This window comes from Muscardinus avellanarius (genome assembly GCF_963383645.1).
Source record: "Muscardinus avellanarius genome assembly, chromosome: 11".
Taxonomy (NCBI): Eukaryota; Metazoa; Chordata; class Mammalia; order Rodentia; family Gliridae; genus Muscardinus; species Muscardinus avellanarius.
This window is the reverse complement of record NC_137797.1, coordinates 90,329,268-90,350,523: the sequence shown is the minus strand read 5'-3', so window position 1 is coordinate 90,350,523 and position 21,256 is coordinate 90,329,268. Positions and strand designations below refer to the sequence as shown.

The 21,256-nt window shown below is 38.2% G+C and overlaps 1 protein-coding gene across 2 annotated transcripts; it reads left to right on the top strand.

The window, feature by feature from the left end:
• Nucleotides 1-3,795: 3,795 nt before the first annotated feature.
• FGFR1OP2 (FGFR1 oncogene partner 2) lies at nt 3,796-17,815 on the top strand (the record flags this gene model as incomplete). Of its 2 annotated transcripts, XM_080705118.1 has the most annotated exons (6): nt 3,796-3,930; nt 6,489-6,606; nt 8,391-8,533; nt 11,818-11,931; nt 15,799-15,912; nt 17,678-17,815. In XM_080705118.1, the coding sequence occupies 6 exons, from the start codon at nt 3,796-3,798 to the stop codon at nt 17,813-17,815; spliced, it is 762 nt and encodes a 253-aa protein (XP_080561244.1). The 2 variants fall into 2 exon arrangements, with proteins under 2 accessions (XP_080561244.1, XP_080561245.1); XM_080705119.1 differs by lacking the exon at nt 11,818-11,931.
• Between the last annotated feature and the right edge of the window lie 3,441 nt (nt 17,816-21,256).

Sequence of the window (21,256 nt, the reverse complement as noted above, 5' to 3'; positions counted from 1 at the left end):
CAGAGTTACTGAAATATCGATTGTATGTCAAGTCTGGTGGTATCACATATAACACACACACATACATATAAACACACACACATGAACACACACACACACACACACACACACACACACACACTTTTTTTTTTTTTTTTTGCAATGCTGGGAATGGGACCCAGAGGTATTTTACCTCCAAACTACACCCCCAGTCCTATTTTTTATACTTTATTTTGAGACAAGGTCTCACTAAGTTGCAGAGGGCCTCACTGAGTAGTTGAGGCCATCTGTGAACCCAAGATCCTCCTCTCGGCCTCCCAAGTACTGGGATTACAAGCGTGCGCCACCATGTCCTTCATCACTTTTATATTTAATGCCAAATCTATTAACAGACAGTTTAGGATTTGGTACTAGAGTTCAAAGGTTTTGTTTTGTTCTTAGACACTTCCTGAATTATGGAAACAATCAATGGTAGTAGGTAATGGTTGCTGGATTAAGAGAGATCCTCTAATGCCTGGTAATATAAAAAGGGGAGCATAACAATATTTCATAATATTGTAGGAAATTTGGGGTGGTTCCCTTTAACAATAAAGGGTTTACTATGTATGGCAATATTAGGCTTAAGGGCCTAATAAAAGCTTTAAAGATGCTTTGACTTACTTGGTTAAGGTCTATATTTGCTTTGAGGTAGAAGGTTAAACCTTAGACTACTAAATCAAGGCATAAGATTTAATAGGCGAGTTTTAGTGCCATGTTGTTAATTCTCCCAGAACAAAGTGGAATATTTTCATGCTCCAAAAAGAAGTATTTATGGTTGTATTTAGGAAGGTCTAGGTTCAGGGCTCTAGTCTGGCATGGCGCACATGCTTGTAATCCTAGAATTTAGGAGGCTGAGACAGGAGGATCACAGGTTTGAAGCCAGCCTCAGCTACTTAGTGAGGCCCTCTGCAACTTAATGAGACCCTGCTTCAAAATAAAGAATAAAAAATAGGGTTGGGGTTATAGCTCGGAATTAGAATACCCTTGGGTTCAATCCCCAGTACTGCAAAATGAGTTCAGGGCTCTGCTTCAACAAATCTGTGCCCATGGTCCATGGTTTATTTTGCCCAGAAGATTCTGGGAGCAGTGCCTCTCCTCCCTTTTCCTCTCACTCTTTCTTCCTCCCTCCTTCCTCCCCCTCTTCCCTCCCTCCTTCCCCTCTTTTTCTCTTCTGAATTTTATGCAGTATAGAAATTCTTCTAAATCAGCAATCATCTGATCATATATAGAAACTTTACAGCGTTTCATTTAGAAACAGATCTTGCCTGTGAAACTTGTAAATTTGTGTTTTAATGCATAAAGAAGTATTTTCTTAGTGGTCTTAACAGTATCTTTTACAGATTAGGAATTAGGAATGTTAGAGATTCCTTCTAATTGAGTAAATGAGTTGAATTATTCTCTTAAACTGAGATAAACCTTATTTTCTCTCTTCTTACATTTTATACTAGACTTTCAGGTTTGTCTATTGATTTCTTTCACTGTCTGCTATAAATTATTATTTTAATTTTTGGGGGGTGGTACTGGGGGTGGAACCCAGAAGCTTTCTACCTCCGGGCTATACTCCCAGACCTATTTTTATATTTTATTAGAAACAGGGTCTCACTCAGTTGCTGAGAGCCTCACACAGTAGCTGGGGCTGACTTCAAACCTGCGCGATCCTCCTGTCTCAGCCTCCCAAGCATGGGGATTACAAGCGTGCGCCACCACGCCTGGCTACCTTAATATTTGTGTGTGTGTGTGTGTGTGTGTGTGTGTGTGTGTGTGTGTGTGTGACTTACTACAAGTCAGTCTATCCCACTTGATAAGAGTGGGCTACTAGAATCCCCCAGTATTGGATCCCCTCTTTCCCTTTAGGTCCAAATATCTGTTTTATAAAATTGGAAGTTCTGACAGTCAATGCATATTAATTTATAATAATATCTTCATAGTGAATTGATCCCTTGATCATTCTATGATGATCTTCTTGGCCTCTTACAGTTTTTATCATAAGTCTATTTTGCCAGACAAGTGTAGCTACCCCTGCTCACTTGAGGATTCCATTTGTCTGGAATAATCTTTTTCAATCCTTTCCATTGTAGTCTGTGTGTATCTTTTCTGGGGGAGTGAATATATTGTTGGGGTTTTTTGGGGGAGGGGATTGAACCAAGGAACATCCTACCTTCGACCTATGCTCCAGCTCATTTTATTTTTTGCTTTGAAATGAGGCCTCGCTATATTGCTGAGGCTGTCTTCAAACCTGCTGTCCTCCTGTCTCAGCCTCCCAAGTACTGGGATTACAGGTGTGCACCACCTCACCCTGTGGGATGTGAAACTTTCCAAGAGCGTGGATTGCCAATGTTCCTGCTGATAGCATTTGCTAGGACTCTCTCTTTTACTCTTATCCCTGCAAAAGGGGGACTTCTCCTCCCCTGGCTGTGGAGTGGGGGTTGCAGGTGCTGGGCTGTTTTGTTTCTCTTACTATGCTTTTTGCTCCTGTTATGAATCTTACAAGGTTGCAGTCTTTTTCTTGCTGCATTTTGGTATTCTCTGGTCACTCACCTAAAAAACAGCCATACATCTCATACTTTGGTCTTTGTTGTAGACAAGGCGGTGAGTGCTGGGTGAGTGGTGGGTACTGCTATTCAACCATCTTGAAATCCCCTTTGCCAAGCCAAGCCAAGCATGGTGGTATATGCTTGTAATCCTGATCTTGGGAGGCTAAGACAGGAGGATCGCAAGTTTGAGGACAGCCTTAGCAAATAGTGAGACTTTGATTAACCTAGTGAGACCCTGTTTCAAAATAAAAATAAAATAAGGCTAAGGATATATCTCAGAGGAGAATGCCCTGGGTTCAATCCCTAGTGCCAAAAAAAAAAAAAAAAAAGCTGGGGGGAGAGAAAGAGAAAAGAAATCCCCTTTGCCAGGCATGCTGGTGCACACCTGTAATCCCAGTGTTTGGGAGGCTAAAACAGGAGAATCACAAGTTTGAGGACAGCTTCAGCACTGTATTAAGACTCTCAACAGCCCAGAGAGGCCCTATCTTAAAACAAAAAATAAAATTGGGAGTATAGCTTGGAGGTGGAATGCCCTCAGTTCAATCCCCAGTAACAAAAAAATCCCCTTTAAATTTCTCTTAAATATCTAAAAGTTTTCCATAATGGCCAGTGCTGTGCACATCAAAACATTTTTTTTTTCCTTTTTTGCTCTTCTACTAAGGAAGGTTCAAGAGTGGGATTATAATGCAGTCCTCCAAAAGCCGGGCGTGGTGGCGCACGCTTGTCATCCCCGCGCCTGGGAGGCGGAGACAGGAGGATCGTACAGATTCAAAACCAGCCTCAGCGACTTAGGCTCTCAGCAACTTAGTGAGACCCTGTTTCCAAATAAAGCATAAAAAAGGTCTGGGAGTGTAGACCAGAGGTAGAAAAGCCACTGGGTTTTACCCCTAGTGCCACAAAAAAAAAAAAAAAAAGAAAGAAAAGCAGTCCTCCAAGAGGTTGACACTTTGACAGCATGGCGCACAGAGGCCACTTTGCCGAGTCATTACTTAGTATGTGTTGTGAGCAGTGTCTCAGGTCACCTGACTAAGAGGCCAGGCAGAGTTCTTACAGTCAAATTCACCTTCACGCCTGTCTCATTCTAACAAGCAAAATCACAAGGTATTCTTGAATTTTTTCCTATTTAGACAGTGAGTAAACTTATAACAAGTGCCGCTTAAAGCATATCTGTGTTAACACAAAACTCAAATCAGGTAATGTGCTGAGTCTTCAGTTTAATTTAACTGTTGGTCTTCCTTTAGAAATGAGTTGCACGATTGAGAAGGCGCTTGCGGATGCTAAGGCCCTGGTGGAAAGATTGAGAGATCACGATGATGCCGCAGAGTCTCTGATTGAGCAAACCACGGCTCTTAACAAGCGAGTAGAAGCAATGAAGCAGGTTTGATTCTTCTTTCTTATCGATTCCGTTTAACAACAACAGAAAAGCAGTCACTGGTCTTTTATGTATTGCTTGAATCAGAAACTGCTTAATTTGAATTTTAATGCCCTCTAAAATTTCAAAGTAGCTTCACTTGTATGTTTGATTTGCTTTAGAGTAGTGTATAGATTTGTCGTGTTCAGGTGGCGTGTGTGTGTGTGTGTGTGTCCTAAAACCTATAAATTTGATCACCTTCTGACAGATGTGCACATAGGTATTTAGTCATTAAATGAATTTTTTAGACCAGCTAATACCTTTTATTAATTTTGACATACATTTTGCTATTTTATCATAGAAATGTTTATAGCTCTCTTTATAAAAGTACGTAGATGATGCTGTTTTACAACCAAATGTGTTTTTTAATGTTTGAAAGCAATATCTGGTTTATAGCCTGTACATTTATTGTATTTGTATGTTCTTATTTTTCATTTAATGCTGTCTATTAAAAAGCAAATTAAGAGGGATTCATTCTTTTTGCTGTCTTTACCAGGTATAGCAAAATTTTCAGTGGGCATTGAAGTCTAGTCCTCCTCTGATGAAAAATTTCAACTCTTAAGAAAGTTGTCTCAGCCGGGCATGGTAGCGCATGCTTGTAATCCCCACGCTTGGGAGGCTGAGACAGGAGGATCACACAGGTTCAAAGCCAGCCTCAGCTACTTAGTGAGGCTCTCAGCAACTTAGTGAGACCCTGTTTCCAAATAAAATATAAAATGGGTCTGGGAATATAGCCTGGAGGTAGAAAGCCTCTGGGTTCTACCCCCAGTACCACCCAGAAAAAAAAAAAAAGAAAGTTGTCTCTGGTATTTTAATGAGGATTAGAGGCTAAAATGTTTTTATGTCCAACACTCTTGAAATTCACCCATTTTGTAAAAGGAAGAAACCTCATAATAATACTCTTAGAGCTATGAAAATAGTAGAGCAAGTTTGCTTATTGTGTTTTACAGTTGTATTGCCCTAAATAGATTACCTGCTTTCATAATTATACAGTTTAACTCAGGCAGTAGAGTAAACTAATGCCTGGTATTGATTTGTTTTGTTTTTGTGATACTAGGGATGGAACTCAGGGACATTCTACCTCTGAGGTATACCCCCATCCCTGTTTTATTCCTTTATGCCAGCCTCTCTTAAGTTGCTGAGGCTGGCCGCAAACCTGCAGTCCTCCTGTCTCAACCTTTCAAGTCCTAGGATTATAAGCATGTACCACTATGCCTGGCAGCTTTTCTCTTTTTAAGAAGGAGTTTGACATTTGAAGTTAAGAACCAGGGATGTTAAAAATGAATCCATTTCCAAGTGTCTCCTAAGAATACCTTAAAATGAATGAGACCTGGGCATGGTGATACATGCCTATAATCCCAGTACTTGGGAGGCTGGAATTAGAGGGTAGTAGGTAATAGGTAGTAGTCATAGCCAGCCCCAGCAACTTAGCAAGGCTATCAGCAACTTAATGAGACTCTGTTTCAAAATTAAAAAAAAAAAAAAAATAGGGCCAAGAGTATATAGAATGCCCCTGGGTTTAATCCCCAGTACAAGAAAGAAAGAAAGAAAAGAAAAGAAAAGAAAAGAAAAGAAAGAAAGAAAGAAAGAAAGAAAGAAAGAAAGAAAGAAAGAAAGAGAAAGAGAGAATGAGAATAATTTTAGAGTCTCACTTATTTTTTTTAATGCAAAATTTTTTTATATTTCTTTTTTTTCTTTTTTTGCGGGTCTGGGGATGGAACCCAGGGGCATTCGACCTCTGAGCTACACCCCCTGCCATATTTTTTATTCTTTATTTTGAAACTGGGCCTCATTAAGTAGCTGAGGCTGTCCACAAACCACGATCCTCCTGTCTCAGCCTCCCAAATGCTGTGATTACAAGCGTGCACCACCACGCCCGGCTTTTATATTTCTTTATACATGCTCTTTTATTAATAAGATATAATTTACATACCTTAAAATTCACTCCTTTGAAGAGTACAGTTCACTAGATCTTGATATATTCACAGCTAGTGCAACCATCACCACTATCATATTCCAGGACATTTTCATCAGTCCCCAAATACTATGCCCATTAAGAGCCCTTCCTTAGCCTTCCTTCCCCTAACACCTGGCAGTCACTAATATTTTTGTGTGTGGATTTGCCTATTCTGGATATTTTATATGAATGGAATTATATAATATATAGCTTTTTGTGATTGGCTTCCTAACATGTTTTCACGATTATCTGTGGTATGTATCCGTACTTTGTTCCTATTTATTGTTCTGTAAGGATGCAGTGTACTGTGTCCATTCATCAATTGATAGAAAATTGAATTGTTCCACTTTGGGCTATTTTGAATGTTGCTATGAATATATACAAGGTTTTGTGGGGGCTTTTTTTTTTAGTTCTCTTGGGTATAAATATACCTAGGAGTGGAATGGATAGGTCACATAATATCTCTGTCTAACTTTTTGAGGATCTCTTTATTTATTTATATTCACATATCAGATAGAAGGCTGCAAATATTTTCTCACCACATGTTCATTTTTTATTTTTTCATTAGTATCAAGAAGAAATTCAAGAACTTAATGAAGTTGCAAGACATAGGCCACGGTCCACATTAGTGATGGGAATTCAACAGGAAAACAGACAAATCAGAGAATTGCAACAAGAGAACAAAGGTAAGATATATTATCACTATATATGATCACCTGTGCTGTTGGTTTAAAAGGTGCTCGTCATTTCTTGCCTGTACTCTGCCAACTGGTCTCCTTGATTCCAGTTTCTTTCCCCCTCCATTTTAACATGAGCATCAGATTGATTTTAGAAACATAAATCTGATCATGTTGTTCTTGCTTAAGCACATTCACTCAAAGTCAGTTCTTGGCCTTTCTTGTCTTATTTCTAAAACTCTCCTATACGAACCCTTGGCTCTTGCCATCTTAAGCCAGTCCACTTTCATGCCTTCCGGTTAGAATATCCATGCCTTCTTTTTTTTTTTTCTTTGTAGGTACTGGGGATGGAACCTCTTCTACCTCTGGGCTACACCTCCAGACCTATTTTACATTTTATTTGGAAACAGGGTCTCACTAAGTTGCTGAAAACCTCACTAAGCTGCTGAGGCTGGCTTCGAACCTACATTCCTCCTGTCTTAGTCTCCCAAGTACTGCGATTACAAGTGTGTATGTATCACCAGGCCCAGCTCCTATTTATTTATTTATTTATTTATTTATTTTGTACTAGGGGTGGAACCCAGGGGCTTTTCTGCCTCCAGGCTATACTCCCAGACCTATTTTATACTTTATTTGGAAACAGGGTCTCACTAAGTTGCTGAGAGCCTCACTAAGTAGCTGGGGCTGGCTTTGAACCTGTGTGATCCTCCTGTTTCATCATCCCAAGTGCTGGGATTATAAGCATGCACCACCATGCCCGGCTCATTCCTTCATTTTTTGACTCAAGAAACTCAAGATTATCTCAGTACGTACTTATGGAAAGCTTTCACCAGTGTGAAAGTCTCTCGACAGATTTACCTTAAATGTATTTTAGTAGTTCTGCACTTACCACATATTCAGTTTCTCTACTAGACTCTAAACTCTATGACTTTTTGGTGTTCCGTGAGCATTATTTGATAAATAAATTACAGTTCAGTAAATGTTTGCTAAAATAATTCTTAAAAACTGTGTTTAAAGCCAGGCGTGGTGGCGCATAATTGTAATCTCAGTGCTTGGGAGGCTGAGACAGGATAATCACAAGTTCACGGCCAGCCTCAGCTACTTAATGAGGCCCTCCACAACTTAGTGAGACCCTGTTTCAAAATAAGGATAAATAGGGCTGGAGGGCTGTAGCTCAGAGGTAGACTGACCCTGGTTCAATCCCCAGTACTAGCCTGTAATCCCAGCTACTTGGGAAGTTCAGATAGGGTGATTGCCCAGTTCTAGGTCAGCCTGGGCAATTTAGCTAGACTATGTCTTAATAAGAGGGCTGAGCCAGGCATGGTGGCTCACACCTGTAATCCCAATTTTTGGAAGGCTGAGACGGGGAATTGCAGTTTAAGGACAGCCTTAGCAAGTAGTGACTTTCCTCAACCTAGCGAGACCTTGTTTCCAAATAAGAAATAAAATCGGACTGGGGGTGTCAAAGGTAGAATGCCTCTCAGTTCAATCCCCAGTACTACAAAAATAAACAAACAAACAAACCAGGAGGGTAGGGATGTAGCTTAGTGGTGGAGCACCCCTGGGTTCAGTCCCCAGTACCTGCCCTACACTCAGTCTAAAACAGCCATTTAAAAAAATGAGGCACTTCTTTTGATGTCTTTTATTGTTTATATAGCTATATTTTTATGCATTGTGTTTTCTTTTTAAAATATCCTACTTATTGGTGGTATTTTGATAAGTATAATATGGAAGAAAACATTTTGTTTACCCTTAACTCAAGTATAAACAAAATACACCGTTATTCTTGATAGAATTGCGGACCTCCCTTGAAGAACATCAGTCTGCCTTGGAACTTATAATGAGCAAGTATCGGGAACAGATGTTCAGATTGCTCATGGCTAGCAAAAAGGAGGATCCGGGTATCATAATGACGTTAAAAGAGCAGCACTCGAAGGTAATCACTTGTGTACATGTGACTCGAATGGAAACAAGAAACCACTGGTTAATTTGTGCTCAGATTTTAAAAAGTCACATATATTTAGTCATGCTATTTTAATACGATATTGAATACTTCATATTTTAATTAACATTTCCTGCTTTTTTCATATTTATTATATAGGTTCTTATTTTATTTTTTTCCTTCTCCAGTTGTTCCTTAGTAACTACATATATGCACACATACACACATTATTTATTTATTTGTTTTAAAATAAACTCTTGGAAAAAAGGTAAGTGTTTAATTCAAGATTCTTTTTATAAGGTTATCTGCTTCTAAAAAGTGTTACTTATAAGTCTGTAATAACATCTGTTGCAAAGACAAATTGAAACACTGAAAACTGCTCAAACCTGAAAGCAGTTAAGTGTAAGTTTGCTCTTCTTTCTTTCTCTCTTTTGTGGCACTGGGGATTGAACTCGGCATTCTACCTCCAAGCCACACTCCTAGTCCTGTTTTATTTTTATTTAGAAACAGGGTTTTACTAGGTTTGCTGAGAGTCACTACTTTCTGAGGCTGTCCTTGAACCTGTGATCCTCCTGTCTCAGCCTCCCAAGTATTGGGGTTACAAAGCGTGCGTGGGCCACCATGGCTGGCTCATCGTGTATTTGTTCTTCTTGTGACTGTTTTCCGAGTAAGGCTAATTCACCCACACTCTGAATGATCTTGATTATAATCAAAATCAAGGGATTGGGGAGGGGAATTTTGCTTCCCTCTTCCAATATTACACACCAGTTGACATCATTCTTACAGACAAAATCAAAGTGGTTAGAAACTAGTGTTTTTCTTGCTACTCATCTTGTCAGTCCTGTATCTGTTCCCTTTGATATGTCTTCCTAAGTACTGGTAACTTAGGAAAACAGTAGAATAATCTTTCTTTTTTTGCTTTTTTTAGAGGGGGGTACTGGGAGTTGAACCCAGGGACATTCTACCTCCAAGATGCACCCCAGCCCTATATTTTATTCTTTATTTTTGAAACAGAGTCTCACTAAGTTGTAAAGGGCCTCATTAAGTATCTGAGGTTGGCTATGAACCTGCAAGAATTCTCAACTGGAATCAAGTACTGGAATTACAGGTGTATACATTTTCAACTCAACTGCTGGTGTGAAATAAAAGTATTAAGTTAGATTGTGATAACTAGGCCATTATCTTTATTGGATAATGGTGGGTTAACTATTACTAGTTATTACTAATATTTAAGAATAGTGACTGTTAGAAGACATATTTTTATCTTCCTCACTTATTGAAATACATTTTAGATTCCTTAAAATAGTTCTATTTTGTTGCTTATACATATTTATAAATTATTATTCTTTTAAAATTAAATACCAAGTAAATAAGGCCTTGTGCAACAACTTTACATATTAGGGAACTTAACAGGTACCTTATGTCAACTAGTAAAACAGTAAATCAATAAAATTGGTTTTAATGTTTTCTAATTATAATATTCATCTTCTAGCCCAATGGAAATCTTTGGATACTTATGTGACAATCTTTTGAATATAAAATCTATTGTTAATGAGACTATTATAAATCATTTAAATGTTTAACAGTTTTTTTAAGGTATAAAGAAGTGAGTTAAAATTGTTGGTAATATAAATGTCATCTTGAGAAATTCTAAAGGCCGTTATGTTTTAATAACTTGAAAATTGTGGAGGTCTAGCCAGGTGTGGTGGCATATGCTTGTAATCCCAATAACTTGGAGACTTTGTCAGGAGGATCACAGGTTCTAGAGTAGCCAGCAACTTAGCAAGACCCTGTTTCAAAGCAAAAAAAAAAAAAAAAAAAATTAAAAAAAAGGGCTGAGGATATAGCTTGGAAGTAGAATGCCGTTAGATTGGATCCTATTACCATAAAAATTTTTATGATAAAGGAAAGAATACCAATGATAAAGTTCTTAGAATAAGATACTGCACCTTGCTTGTCCCATGCGGTAGCAAGTACAGCAGCGCAAATGTTTTCTAAAACATCAGGGGCTGGGCATGGAGCTCAGTGGTATAGTGTGTGCTTAGCGTGCAGGAGGTCCTAGGTTCAATCCTCAGCACCACAAGTAAATAAAATAAGACACATTTGGTTTTACCATTCGCCAGGACTGCTTTATTAATTTGCACAGCCATACAGTTCTTAAAATAGCGATAAACCATCCATTTTCATTATGTAGATTGAATTCATCTAAGTGCTGATCCTTGCCTTCCATAAAATGACTATTCAAGTACTTGTTATTAATTCTAACTAATACATATTAATGTTTGTGATTTTGATTTTTCCCAAAAAGGAGAGACATTGACTCAGTTAAATAAACATTTTAAACACCGGCACTGGGCTATTTGTTATGGGTAATAAAATGATGAATGAATGAGTTAAATTACTCTCTGAGCTTGCAGTGTAGTAGGAGATAAAGCCACATACATAACTAATATAAGATAGAGCATGCTGGAAACATAAGGTAGAGCGTGCTCGAAATAGAAATTGATATTGGAACACTAAACAGCATTTGTTATTGTGAGAAGAATCTGAAAAGACGTCACAGAAAGAGAAAATTCATCCAAATTCAGCCTTGAATTAATGATGGAATGGAGAGGTGTTTAAATAAGCCGAAGTCAGTAAGCAAAGAGACACGATATGCACAAAAGTAGAGATTCTAGGATGTGATTAGGTATTAGTGCTCTGATATACCTAAACACAAAAAGATTTTATAACACACTTAGGGGTAACAAATAGTTACCCTTGCCAAGTGTGGTGGGATGTACTTGTAATCCCAGTACCTGGGAGGTTGAGAAAGGAGGATTGCAGGTTCATAGCCAGCCTCAGCACTTTAGTGAGGCCCTCTTTGACTTAGTAAAACCCTATTTCAAATTTTCAAAAAAGAAAAGAATAAAAATAGGGCTGGGTTGTAATTCAGAGGTAGACCATCCTTGGGGTCAATTCCCAATACACACACGCGTATACACACACACACACACACACACACACACACACACACACACACACACAACGTGTGGGTGCACGCCCACAGTAGCATTCTAGAATAAGAGACCCTTTTGAAACTACAGAATTTTGTACTCACCTAGAACACATTTTCATCCAAATACCAATTTTTACATTATTTTTAACAGATGCCTTTTTGGAAATCTTAAAAAAACAAACATTTGAGACAGTTGGCTAACACGCATGAACTAACACTCACTCCGTTTTGAATTTACGGGTAATGTCCGTGTTAACATTATAACGACTCTGTGCTACAGATTGGCATGGTACACCGTAACAGCTCCGAAGGCTTCTTCCTTGATGCATCTCGACACATCCTTGGAGCACCTCAACATGGACTGGAGAGGAGGCACTTGGAAGCCAATCAGAATGTACACTAAATAAAACAGTCAACTTTTGGGGTGTGGATGGAAGGGGGTCCATTTAGAAAGTGCTTTTACATTGAGTGTCCCTCCCAGATTTGATCAGCAAATAAATGAAATCAAAAGAATGCTGTGCTTTTGATAGCTGTGTTCAATGGAGAAACTTTAAATCTGTTGTAACTCTCTATGTATTATATCATACATGGTCTGCTGTATGACTGTTGACTCTAAAGCTCAGCTTTTTATTTATTTATTCACTTTTATTAGCTGTTGCTTTATTTTTTGTTACCACAAAATAGTTACTCTATTTCTGGACGTCAAAGATATTTTCTTGGTATTATTTTTAACCTAATTTCTTAAAATGTCAGTTCATTGCAGTATTAAATGAAATGTCTTAACTTAAATGTTGATAGTTTATAGTCCTTTAAGTTGACAAATAAAACAAAAAAGCCTTTTGTTTAGACTATAAGTTTAGTAGTGCTCTCTCCAGGTTATGTCTTTTTTTTTTAAACTTGGTTATGACAGGTCTTTATTGAGTTATGTAGAAATAAACCTAGACAAAAGTTAGAAATGAAAGGCATTTCAGGAGAGTTCAGTGATTGTATTACTGACACTTCTTGCTTTCAAGGCAATTTTGAATTACAGTTATTGCCCTTTTTTTTTCAGTAGTAGGGATTGATCCCAGGGGCATTCTACCTCTGAGCTACAACTCCAGTACTCTTTTTTTATTCTTTATTTTGAAATCAAGTTTCACTAAGTTGCAAAGGACCTCAATGAAATAGCTGAAGGTGGCTACAAACCTGTGATCCTCCTGTCTTGGCCTCCTAAGTACTAGGATTACAAACCCTGCTACCACGTCAGCTTTAGTTATTGTGTTTTGTGCCTGTATAAAACTCCATGATTCCTTACTAAAGATTCTATAATTCATAAGTGAACCATTGATTAGGCCTATAAAAATATTTTTGTGTTTTAAATACTGGGTTTTTATCTTGTGATGGTCTTGTTAGAAGAGACTTTCTCCTTATTTACATATTTGTTTGTTTGTTTGTTTGCTTATTTTTGAAACAAGTTCTTCCTAGGCTGCTGAGGCTGGCCTCAAACCTGCAATCTTCTTGTCTCAGCCTCCCAGGTACTGGGATTACAAGTGTGCGCCACCACACCCAGCTTGTCTCGATAGCATTTTTGGTACTATAATCCAAGACTTCCCAATAGAACTGTCTGGAATGATGGAATTGTTTTTTATCTGCCCTGTCTGATATGGAAGCCCCTTAGCCCTGTGTGGCTTTTGAGCCCTTGGCAAGTGTCACCAGTGCAACTCAGGGATAGAATTTTTTAAATGTATTTGGTTTTAACAACACTGCACTGAACATTGCAGTTAGTTTGCTGTTATGCCTTCTTCCTAACTACTCATATATGTTTGTCCATTAAAATAACATGAGGAGGCCGGGCGTGGTGGCACACGCTTGTAATCCCAGCATTTGGGAGGCTGAGACTGGAGGATCACAGTTTGCAGACAGCCTCAGCTACTTAGTGAGACTTTGTTTCAAAATAAAGAATAAAAAAATGGGCAGGGTGTGTAGTTTGGAGGTCAAATGCCTCTGGGTTCCATCCCCAGACCCGCAAAAATAAAATAACATAAGGAGAGGCTGGGGATATATAGAGATCAGTGGTAGAACATGTGCTTGGCATGTTCAAGGCCCTGGATTCAATCCCCAGCACCAAGAAAAAAGGACCTGCATTGTTAAAGATTATTAAATGGGCCATGCATGGTGGCACATGCCTGTAATCCCAGTACTTGGGTGGCTAACAGGAAGATGCCAACCTAAGCAACTTAGTAAGACTCTGTATCAAAGTAAAAAATAAAACAGAGCCAGGTGTGGTGGCGCATGCTTGTAATCCCAATACTTGGGAGGCTGAGACAGGAGGATCTCAGGTTCTAAGACAGCCTCAGCAGTTTAGTGAGGTTCTCAACAACTTAGTGAAACCCTGTTTCCAAATAAAATATAAAATAGATTTGGGGGTGTAGCCTGGAGGTAGAAGGCCCCTGGGTTCCAGCTTCAGTATCACAAAAAATAAATAACAAATAAAACAGGGTTCGGAGTGTAGCTCAGAGCTATACTGCCCCTGGATTCAATCCACAGTACCAAAAAAGATTATTAAATTGTACTGGGATTGTATGTAGCTAAGTGATAGAGCACTTGTCTAACATGTATAATGCCCAGGGTTTAATCCTCAAGAAGAATAAGACTATTTAAAAAGCCAGACATGGTGACACTCAATTATAATCTCAGTACTTAAAAGGCCGAGACAGACAAATCACAGTTGAAAGGCCAGCCTCAGCCATTTAGAGAGATCCTGTAAAAAAAAAAAAAAAAAAAAAAAAGGCTGCGGTGTATCTCAGGGTAGAATGTCTCTGGGTTCAAGCCCCAGTACCTAGAACAAAAAAAGCCAGGTGTGGTGGCACACCCTTGTAATCCCAGTACTTGGGAGGCTTGAGACAGGAAAATCCCAGGGTCACAGCCAGCCCCAGCTACTTAGCAAGATCCTCCACAACTTAGACACTGTTTCAAAATAAAAAATAAAATGTAGCTGAGAGTGTATCTTGGAGCTAGAATGCCCCTCGGTTCAATCCCTAATAACACACACACACAACTAGTAAATGTGGTTTCCCAAAAATAGTTTTTTTTTCCTCCACCATTTCTTCCAGTTTACTAGTTTTGTGAGTTTTTGAGTTCTTGTCTAGATTCTTTCTAATATATATATATATATATGAGGCTTGTTGTTTATTTAGAGAATTACTTGTTTTATATTGATGTTTTGGCCTTAATATAATGAAGTAACCTCCTTGCCAGTGAATAATGATCTATAGAAACTTACCAGTGAAATTATTATTCTCAAGCCAGGCGTGGTGGCGCATGCTTGTAATCCCGCACTTGGGAGGCTGAGACAGGAGGATCACACAAGTTCGAAGCCAGCCTCAGCTACTTAGTGAGGCTCTCAGCAATTTAGTGAGACCCTGTTTCCAAATAAAATATAAAATAGGTCTGGGAGTATAGCCTGAAGGTAGAAAAGCCCCTGGGTTCCACCCCCAGTACCACACACACACAAAAAAGAAATTATTATTCTCAAATTTCTGTTGGTTTTTAAACTTCTTTTGTCTGCCTCATGCACTAGATATTTGTATTATACAGAAATTATATTATTAATGGTTGGCAAAAATGGCCATTTAATATGTCAGTACTTAAAAGCAGAAGCATATAGGAAAAGATTTGTAAATCATGAAAACTTTGGAAAAGAGATTAAATATATCAACAAATTTAATCTTTCCCACTACTTTGACCAATAGTATATGTAGATGTGAAAAAGAAAAGGCTGCTGAACCTTGTGAGGGGACTATGAAATGAGTAAACTTTTTTCCTACTGAATCAGTTATATTGTACTCTTTTCTTCAGTTTTAGTCCTAACAGCAGATTTTAAAAACACGTCGTGGTCAACCAGCTCTGCTGTGATCTGTTTTTTGTTGTTTTTTGGTGGTACTGGGGTTCCTGGAAGCCCTTCTCCCTCTGGGCTACACTCCCAGACCTTTTTTTTTTTTTTTTTTTTTTTTTTTTGGAAACAGGGTCTCTTAAGCCAGCACGGCTGACTATGAACCTGCGATCCTCCTGTCTCCGCCTCCCAAGCGCGGGGATTACAAGCGTGCGCCACCACGCCCGGCACTGCTGTGATCTAACTGCTACATTAACATTAAGTGGCAATATATGAATATTACATGCACATTAAATGGCAGGACAGACTTTATTAAAAAGAGAGGATTCAGAAATAAAAATAGTAAAATATCTTACTTATTTCCAACTCCCGTTCCTTCTTTTCTTTCAGGAACTACAGGCACATGTTGACCAGATAACTGAAATGGCAGCAGTAATGAGGAAAGCCATTGAAATTGATGAGCAACAGGGTTGCAAGGAACAGGAACGAATATTTCAGCTTGAAGTAAGTTTTAAATTGCACGTGTAGGTGAAAACTGCCTTCACACTGATGTGTGCGGGAAGACATAAGCCCATTTAAAGAGTGCGTGTACTTTCCAGCGTACTTGACAATGTTATCTTTAATTTGGATGCTGGTTATATGTGGGTGTGTGATAAAAGATTCTAGGATCCCTAGTAATTTATAATGTTTCCAGTAATTGAGAAAGTTGATTTTGATCCTGGTTTTCCTTGATGGATGAAGATGCTTCTTCGATTCAGTAATTTTTAAAAACTGTGTTAGCTGGGTGTGGTGGTACACGCTTGTAATCCCAGCATTCGGGAGGCTGAGACCAGAGGATCATGGTTCGCAGACAGCCTCAGCTGCTTAGTGAGGCCCTCTGCAACTCAGTGAGACCCGGTTTCAAAATAATAAAAAATAGGGCAGGGGACATAGCTCGGAGGTGAAATGAATAAATAAATAAAAGCCTTTGTCTCATGTCCTTTAATTTGTGGTAGTAAAAATACAAGTCATCATTTAATAACTCAAATAAGTATAATAGACTCAGTTGTAAGTTTTATATTGAAATCATTATTAGAAAATTGGTTATAGAGAGCTAAAAATGATTTCTTACTCTGAGCATATATGCAAAGTCCTCCCATTTTGTGTAACAGGAGTGGGAAATTTTTATCAGTAAAGGACTAGAGAGTAAATATTATAGACTGCAAATTTAGCAGTCTGCAGTTGCTCAGTTCTGCCCCTGTAATGCACAGGCAGTCACAGATACCACCACCTCCAAGAAAAGGACAAGCATGACTGTATACAAAAAACTCAGTGTGCAAAGACAGGCTTGGGCTACGGCTTGCTAATTCTGGCTTTATGCCATTGAAACGTAGAAAGTGAGAATGAAGACAAAATGGCAGATGATAAGTTATGAAAGATGATTTTTAACTATCCGCAAATTTGACAGTAATTAATCTAGAGGGAAAAGAAGGCAAAGTTGTTTACAATGCCAGATGTGGTTACTTAATTCCCTTTTCAAAAATAACACCTGCTCAGCCAGCCGTGCTGCTCTCCGATTCCAGTGAGGACAGACCACATGGCCTGTCCGGCATTCCATGCTGTCATGGAAAGTAACAGGAGCACTCACTCACTCACTCACTGGCTCACTCACTCACTCACTCGCTCGCTCACTCACTCACTCGCTCACTCACTGGCTCACTCACTCGCTCACTCACTCACTCGCCCAAGGTGTGTCTCAGGTTTCACTCACTGGCTTGATGAGTTTATGTCAATATGAATCTAAATGTCATTTTCTTCATCTCTAGTGTGACTAAAATGAGTTTCAGAGTTTTCATCTCAATTGGCTCTTTTTTTTTTGTTGTTGTTGTTGTTGTTGTACTGGGGGTAGAACACAGGGGCTTTCTACCTCCAGGCTATACTCCCAGACCTATCTTATACTTTATTTGGAACCAGGGTCTCACTAAGTTGCTGAGAGCCTCACTAAGCAGCTGAGGCTGGCTTCGAACCTGCGCGATCCTCCTGTCTCAGCCTCCCAAGCGCGGGGATTACAAGCGTGCGCCACCACGCCCGGCTGACTTCTGGCTCTTTAAAAGAGCATTCTTTAGATTCTAGTTGTCGACTGCATGTGTCGCTTGGCACATTTATGCCAATTATAGAACTAGGTTTTTATTTGCTATACCTTCATGTTTGGCTTTTCTTAATACTTGTTTGCTTCTTGTAGCTACCTTGTAGATGGTGACTGCATCTGTTTTTGCTTTCCTCCTTCTAGCAAGAAAACAAAGGCTTAAGAGAGATCCTTCAAATAACTCGAGAATCCTTTTTGAACCTTAGGAAGGATGATGCATCAGAGAGTACGTCTTTGTCAGCATTAGTGACCAACAGTGACCTGAGTCTGAGGAAGAGCTGAAGGGGCCTCCAAGCCTGAGAGCTTCGTATTGGGCTCCAAATGGTCACTGGGCCTGGGCCCTGAGTGAGTGAGTGGATGAACAGAAAACTCAGTTTACCCCCCACTTTTATTTTTTCTTCTATACTGTACAGGGCTGGCTAAGCAATAGCCACAAAAAGTGTATAGTTAATGGTCATAAAACTTTTTTCCCAACATAATTGAAAAATGGAAACTGAGTGGGACTCTTAGTTGGTGAGCAAATGACAGGTTTCCACGGTGACTGCAGAACATCGCAAGAGTGCTCAGCATGCTGCTGGCTTCTGGATGATATGGAGATAAACTTGAATATTCCCAGTCGATGTTTGGGAAGTCATAGTTTAAAGTAAGTTTTTGCCATGGTTTTGTGAATGGAAGATCATCATACTAAATTTTATCCTTCCTGTTTGGTGTCATAGTTAACAAATAGCTTGTGTACCATGAGACTTCCGCTTTAGTCGTTGCCTGTCTACTTTCCCATTAATTTAAATGTTTTTGTCAAAGAACATTCAGGTTTAAAAGCAGTAGGAATGTTTTACATGCACCACAAACAAAAGAGGCAATTTGATTATTGCTAGTTTACCATAACTGATACTTAATTAACAATTGTCCATAACTTAAATATATGAAGTATCATTTCAGGAATGAAAGCAAAGGAATATTACTTTCTAAGAAAGAAGAACTTATAATAGAAATATTTAGTAGGTTCAACTACTCCTCTGAAATAATAAGTTTTTGTTCTTAGTCAATAATGAAAACAATTTTCTCGTCTCTGGTTGATATTTTAGGACATTATAAAGCTTCTTTAGCTAACAGATTTGAAAGGTTTGACAGTAAGAAAGGTATGGTAATTTTAAAGTAAATTCTGAATTCCTCTGACTGATGGAACCCTTATTTTTTTTTAAGTAATTACTCTTGAGATGCAGAATGACTCAAATTTCCAAAAAGAAAATATTGGATTTATTTTTAATAGGTCCATCTGGTCCTCATTACCAGTAAGATTTTTCTTATAACCTTTCTTTTAGAAACCAATTGGAAATCTATGGATTAATTTATAAGAATTTGGTTTTATTTAAAAAATCACAAATAAACAGTATGTTTTTAAAAAGCCACCAGACACTGAAATATGTCACCTAAATTTTGAAATTGAGACCTAAATTTGTCTTTTTAATAGTGATTATAGAATAAAATAAAAGTATATCAAATATTAAATATATAATACTCATATTAAATATAATATTAAAATTAGCACAAGTAGAAATCCTACTTTTGAGTATATAATTTGTTAAAATATTATTTATATGGTAATTTATATGTATAATTTCATATACTGATAAAATTCAAAACTACTTTTCACTTTAGAAATTTTCTATCTTAAGTTTGGGCTGAGAGGGGTAAATGGGGCTGATTGATTAGAAAAGGGCTAATGGCCTAAACATAAAATAGATTTCTTTTCTCATTCAGAGGCCTTAATTGATATTTTATAAATAAATGACAGTTTTCTTATTTTTACACTTTTCTATTGGTTCTTAGGAAAGTAGCCCTTAATTCAATGTTACATTCATTCAAATAGTTTTTATCCCAAGGAAGAATTAAAGAAAAAATAAGTTACATGGTTGAAATTAAGTCTGAGACAATCCATTAGGCAGCTCTAATTATAAAACATTACTTGATATTTTTGTAAACAGTTAATTTATTCTCAGTCTCTTTGCTTGGATATAATTTTAAGGTCTCAGGTATGGAAAGATATATTTGTTTTTAGTGACAGTTTCCCATTTCATTTTTATTAAGACTCTTAAATTTATGTCTGAGAGTGTGTACTGCATAGGAACCTATTTTATCAATAAAGATGAGTGATTAAAATTGGTATGGTCTCCAATTTAATTTGAAAACAGTGCTTACATTTTTTACATATAGTTTATTTTTAAAGCCTTTTGTCTCTTCTTAACCCAAAACTAGTATTTAGCAACAACCTCTATTTGTACTGCTTAGGAATTGGCCAGCAACTTTTTACTAATCTTGCAAACTTTATCATCAGTAGTGGGTTGAAGCACTGTTCCAAATCGGAACCCATATACCTAGGAATTGCATCATATTTAGAAAGGCCTGTGTAATTAAGGCTTTCGGGATAAAATCACTCTGGACTTAAGGTTGCCCTGAATCCAATGACTACTGTCTTTATAATAAGAGAGGAGATTTAAAACACAGAGGCAGAAAGTCTCATGATTGATACAACCAAGGAACACCAAGGATTATTAGCCACCACCAGAAGCGAGGAGATGGCCTGGAGTGGATTCTCTCGGCTTTGAGAAGGGCCCAGCCTTGCTCGATTTCAGACTTCTGGACTCCAGAACAGAGAATAGATTTCTATTGTTGTCAGCCACCCAGACTGTGGGTAATTTCCTAAAGCAGCCCTAAAAGCTAATACATCATCTGCTTATCATCTGTTGACTAGTTTTTGTTTTATATAAGGGATACAGTTCTGACAAAACCATTATATATAACTTCACAGATAAATTGATTTCTGTTCAAATATATATACTTTAATATCAAGGCAGCTTACAAAATTGATATTTCTAAACTAATGAAAAAATGGAAGATCATAGGTTTATAACTCAATTTTGAGTGACTACTACTACTACAATTTTTGATTGCCAAAGTGAAAATAAATTTTTTTAGTAAAAATATGATGAAGATAACTTTTTTTTTTTTTTTATTTGGTGGTACTGGGGATGGAACCCAGGGGCCTTCTACCTCCGGGCTACACTCCCAGACCTATTTTATATTTTATTTGGAAACAGGGTCTTTTAAGCCAGCTGAGGCTGGCTGCGAACCTACACGATCCTCCTGTCTCAGCCTCCCAAGCATGGGGGTTACAGGCGTGCGCCACCATGCCCAGCTGATGAAGATAACTTTTAACTGGCATTGGAAGGGACTTTTTGTGTGTGTGTGTGTGTGTGTGTGTGTGGTACTGGGGCTGAAACCCAGGGGATTTTTACCTCCAGGCTATACTCCCAGACCTATTTTTATACTTTTTTGGAAACAAGGTCTCACTAAGTTGCTGAGAGCCTCACTGAGTAGCTGAGGCTGGCTTTGAACCTGTGTAATCCTCCTGTCTCAGCCTCCCAAGTGTTGGGATTAAAAGCGTGCGCCACCACACCCAGCACGGGACTTTTTTTTTTTTTAACCAGGGTATTCTACCTCCAAGCTACACGCACAGCCCATTTTAATTTTTGTTTTGAAAAAGAGTCTCATTAAGTTGCTGAAGCTGCGATCCTATGGTCTTGGTCTCTCAAGTACTGAGATCACAGGCACTGCAACACTTTCCTTTCATCTCACTGGCTGCTCCTTCTCCAGTCCTCTCTCTCTTTCTTTCTTTCTTTCTTCTCTCTTCTTTCTTTCTTTCTTTCTTTCTTTCTTTCTTCC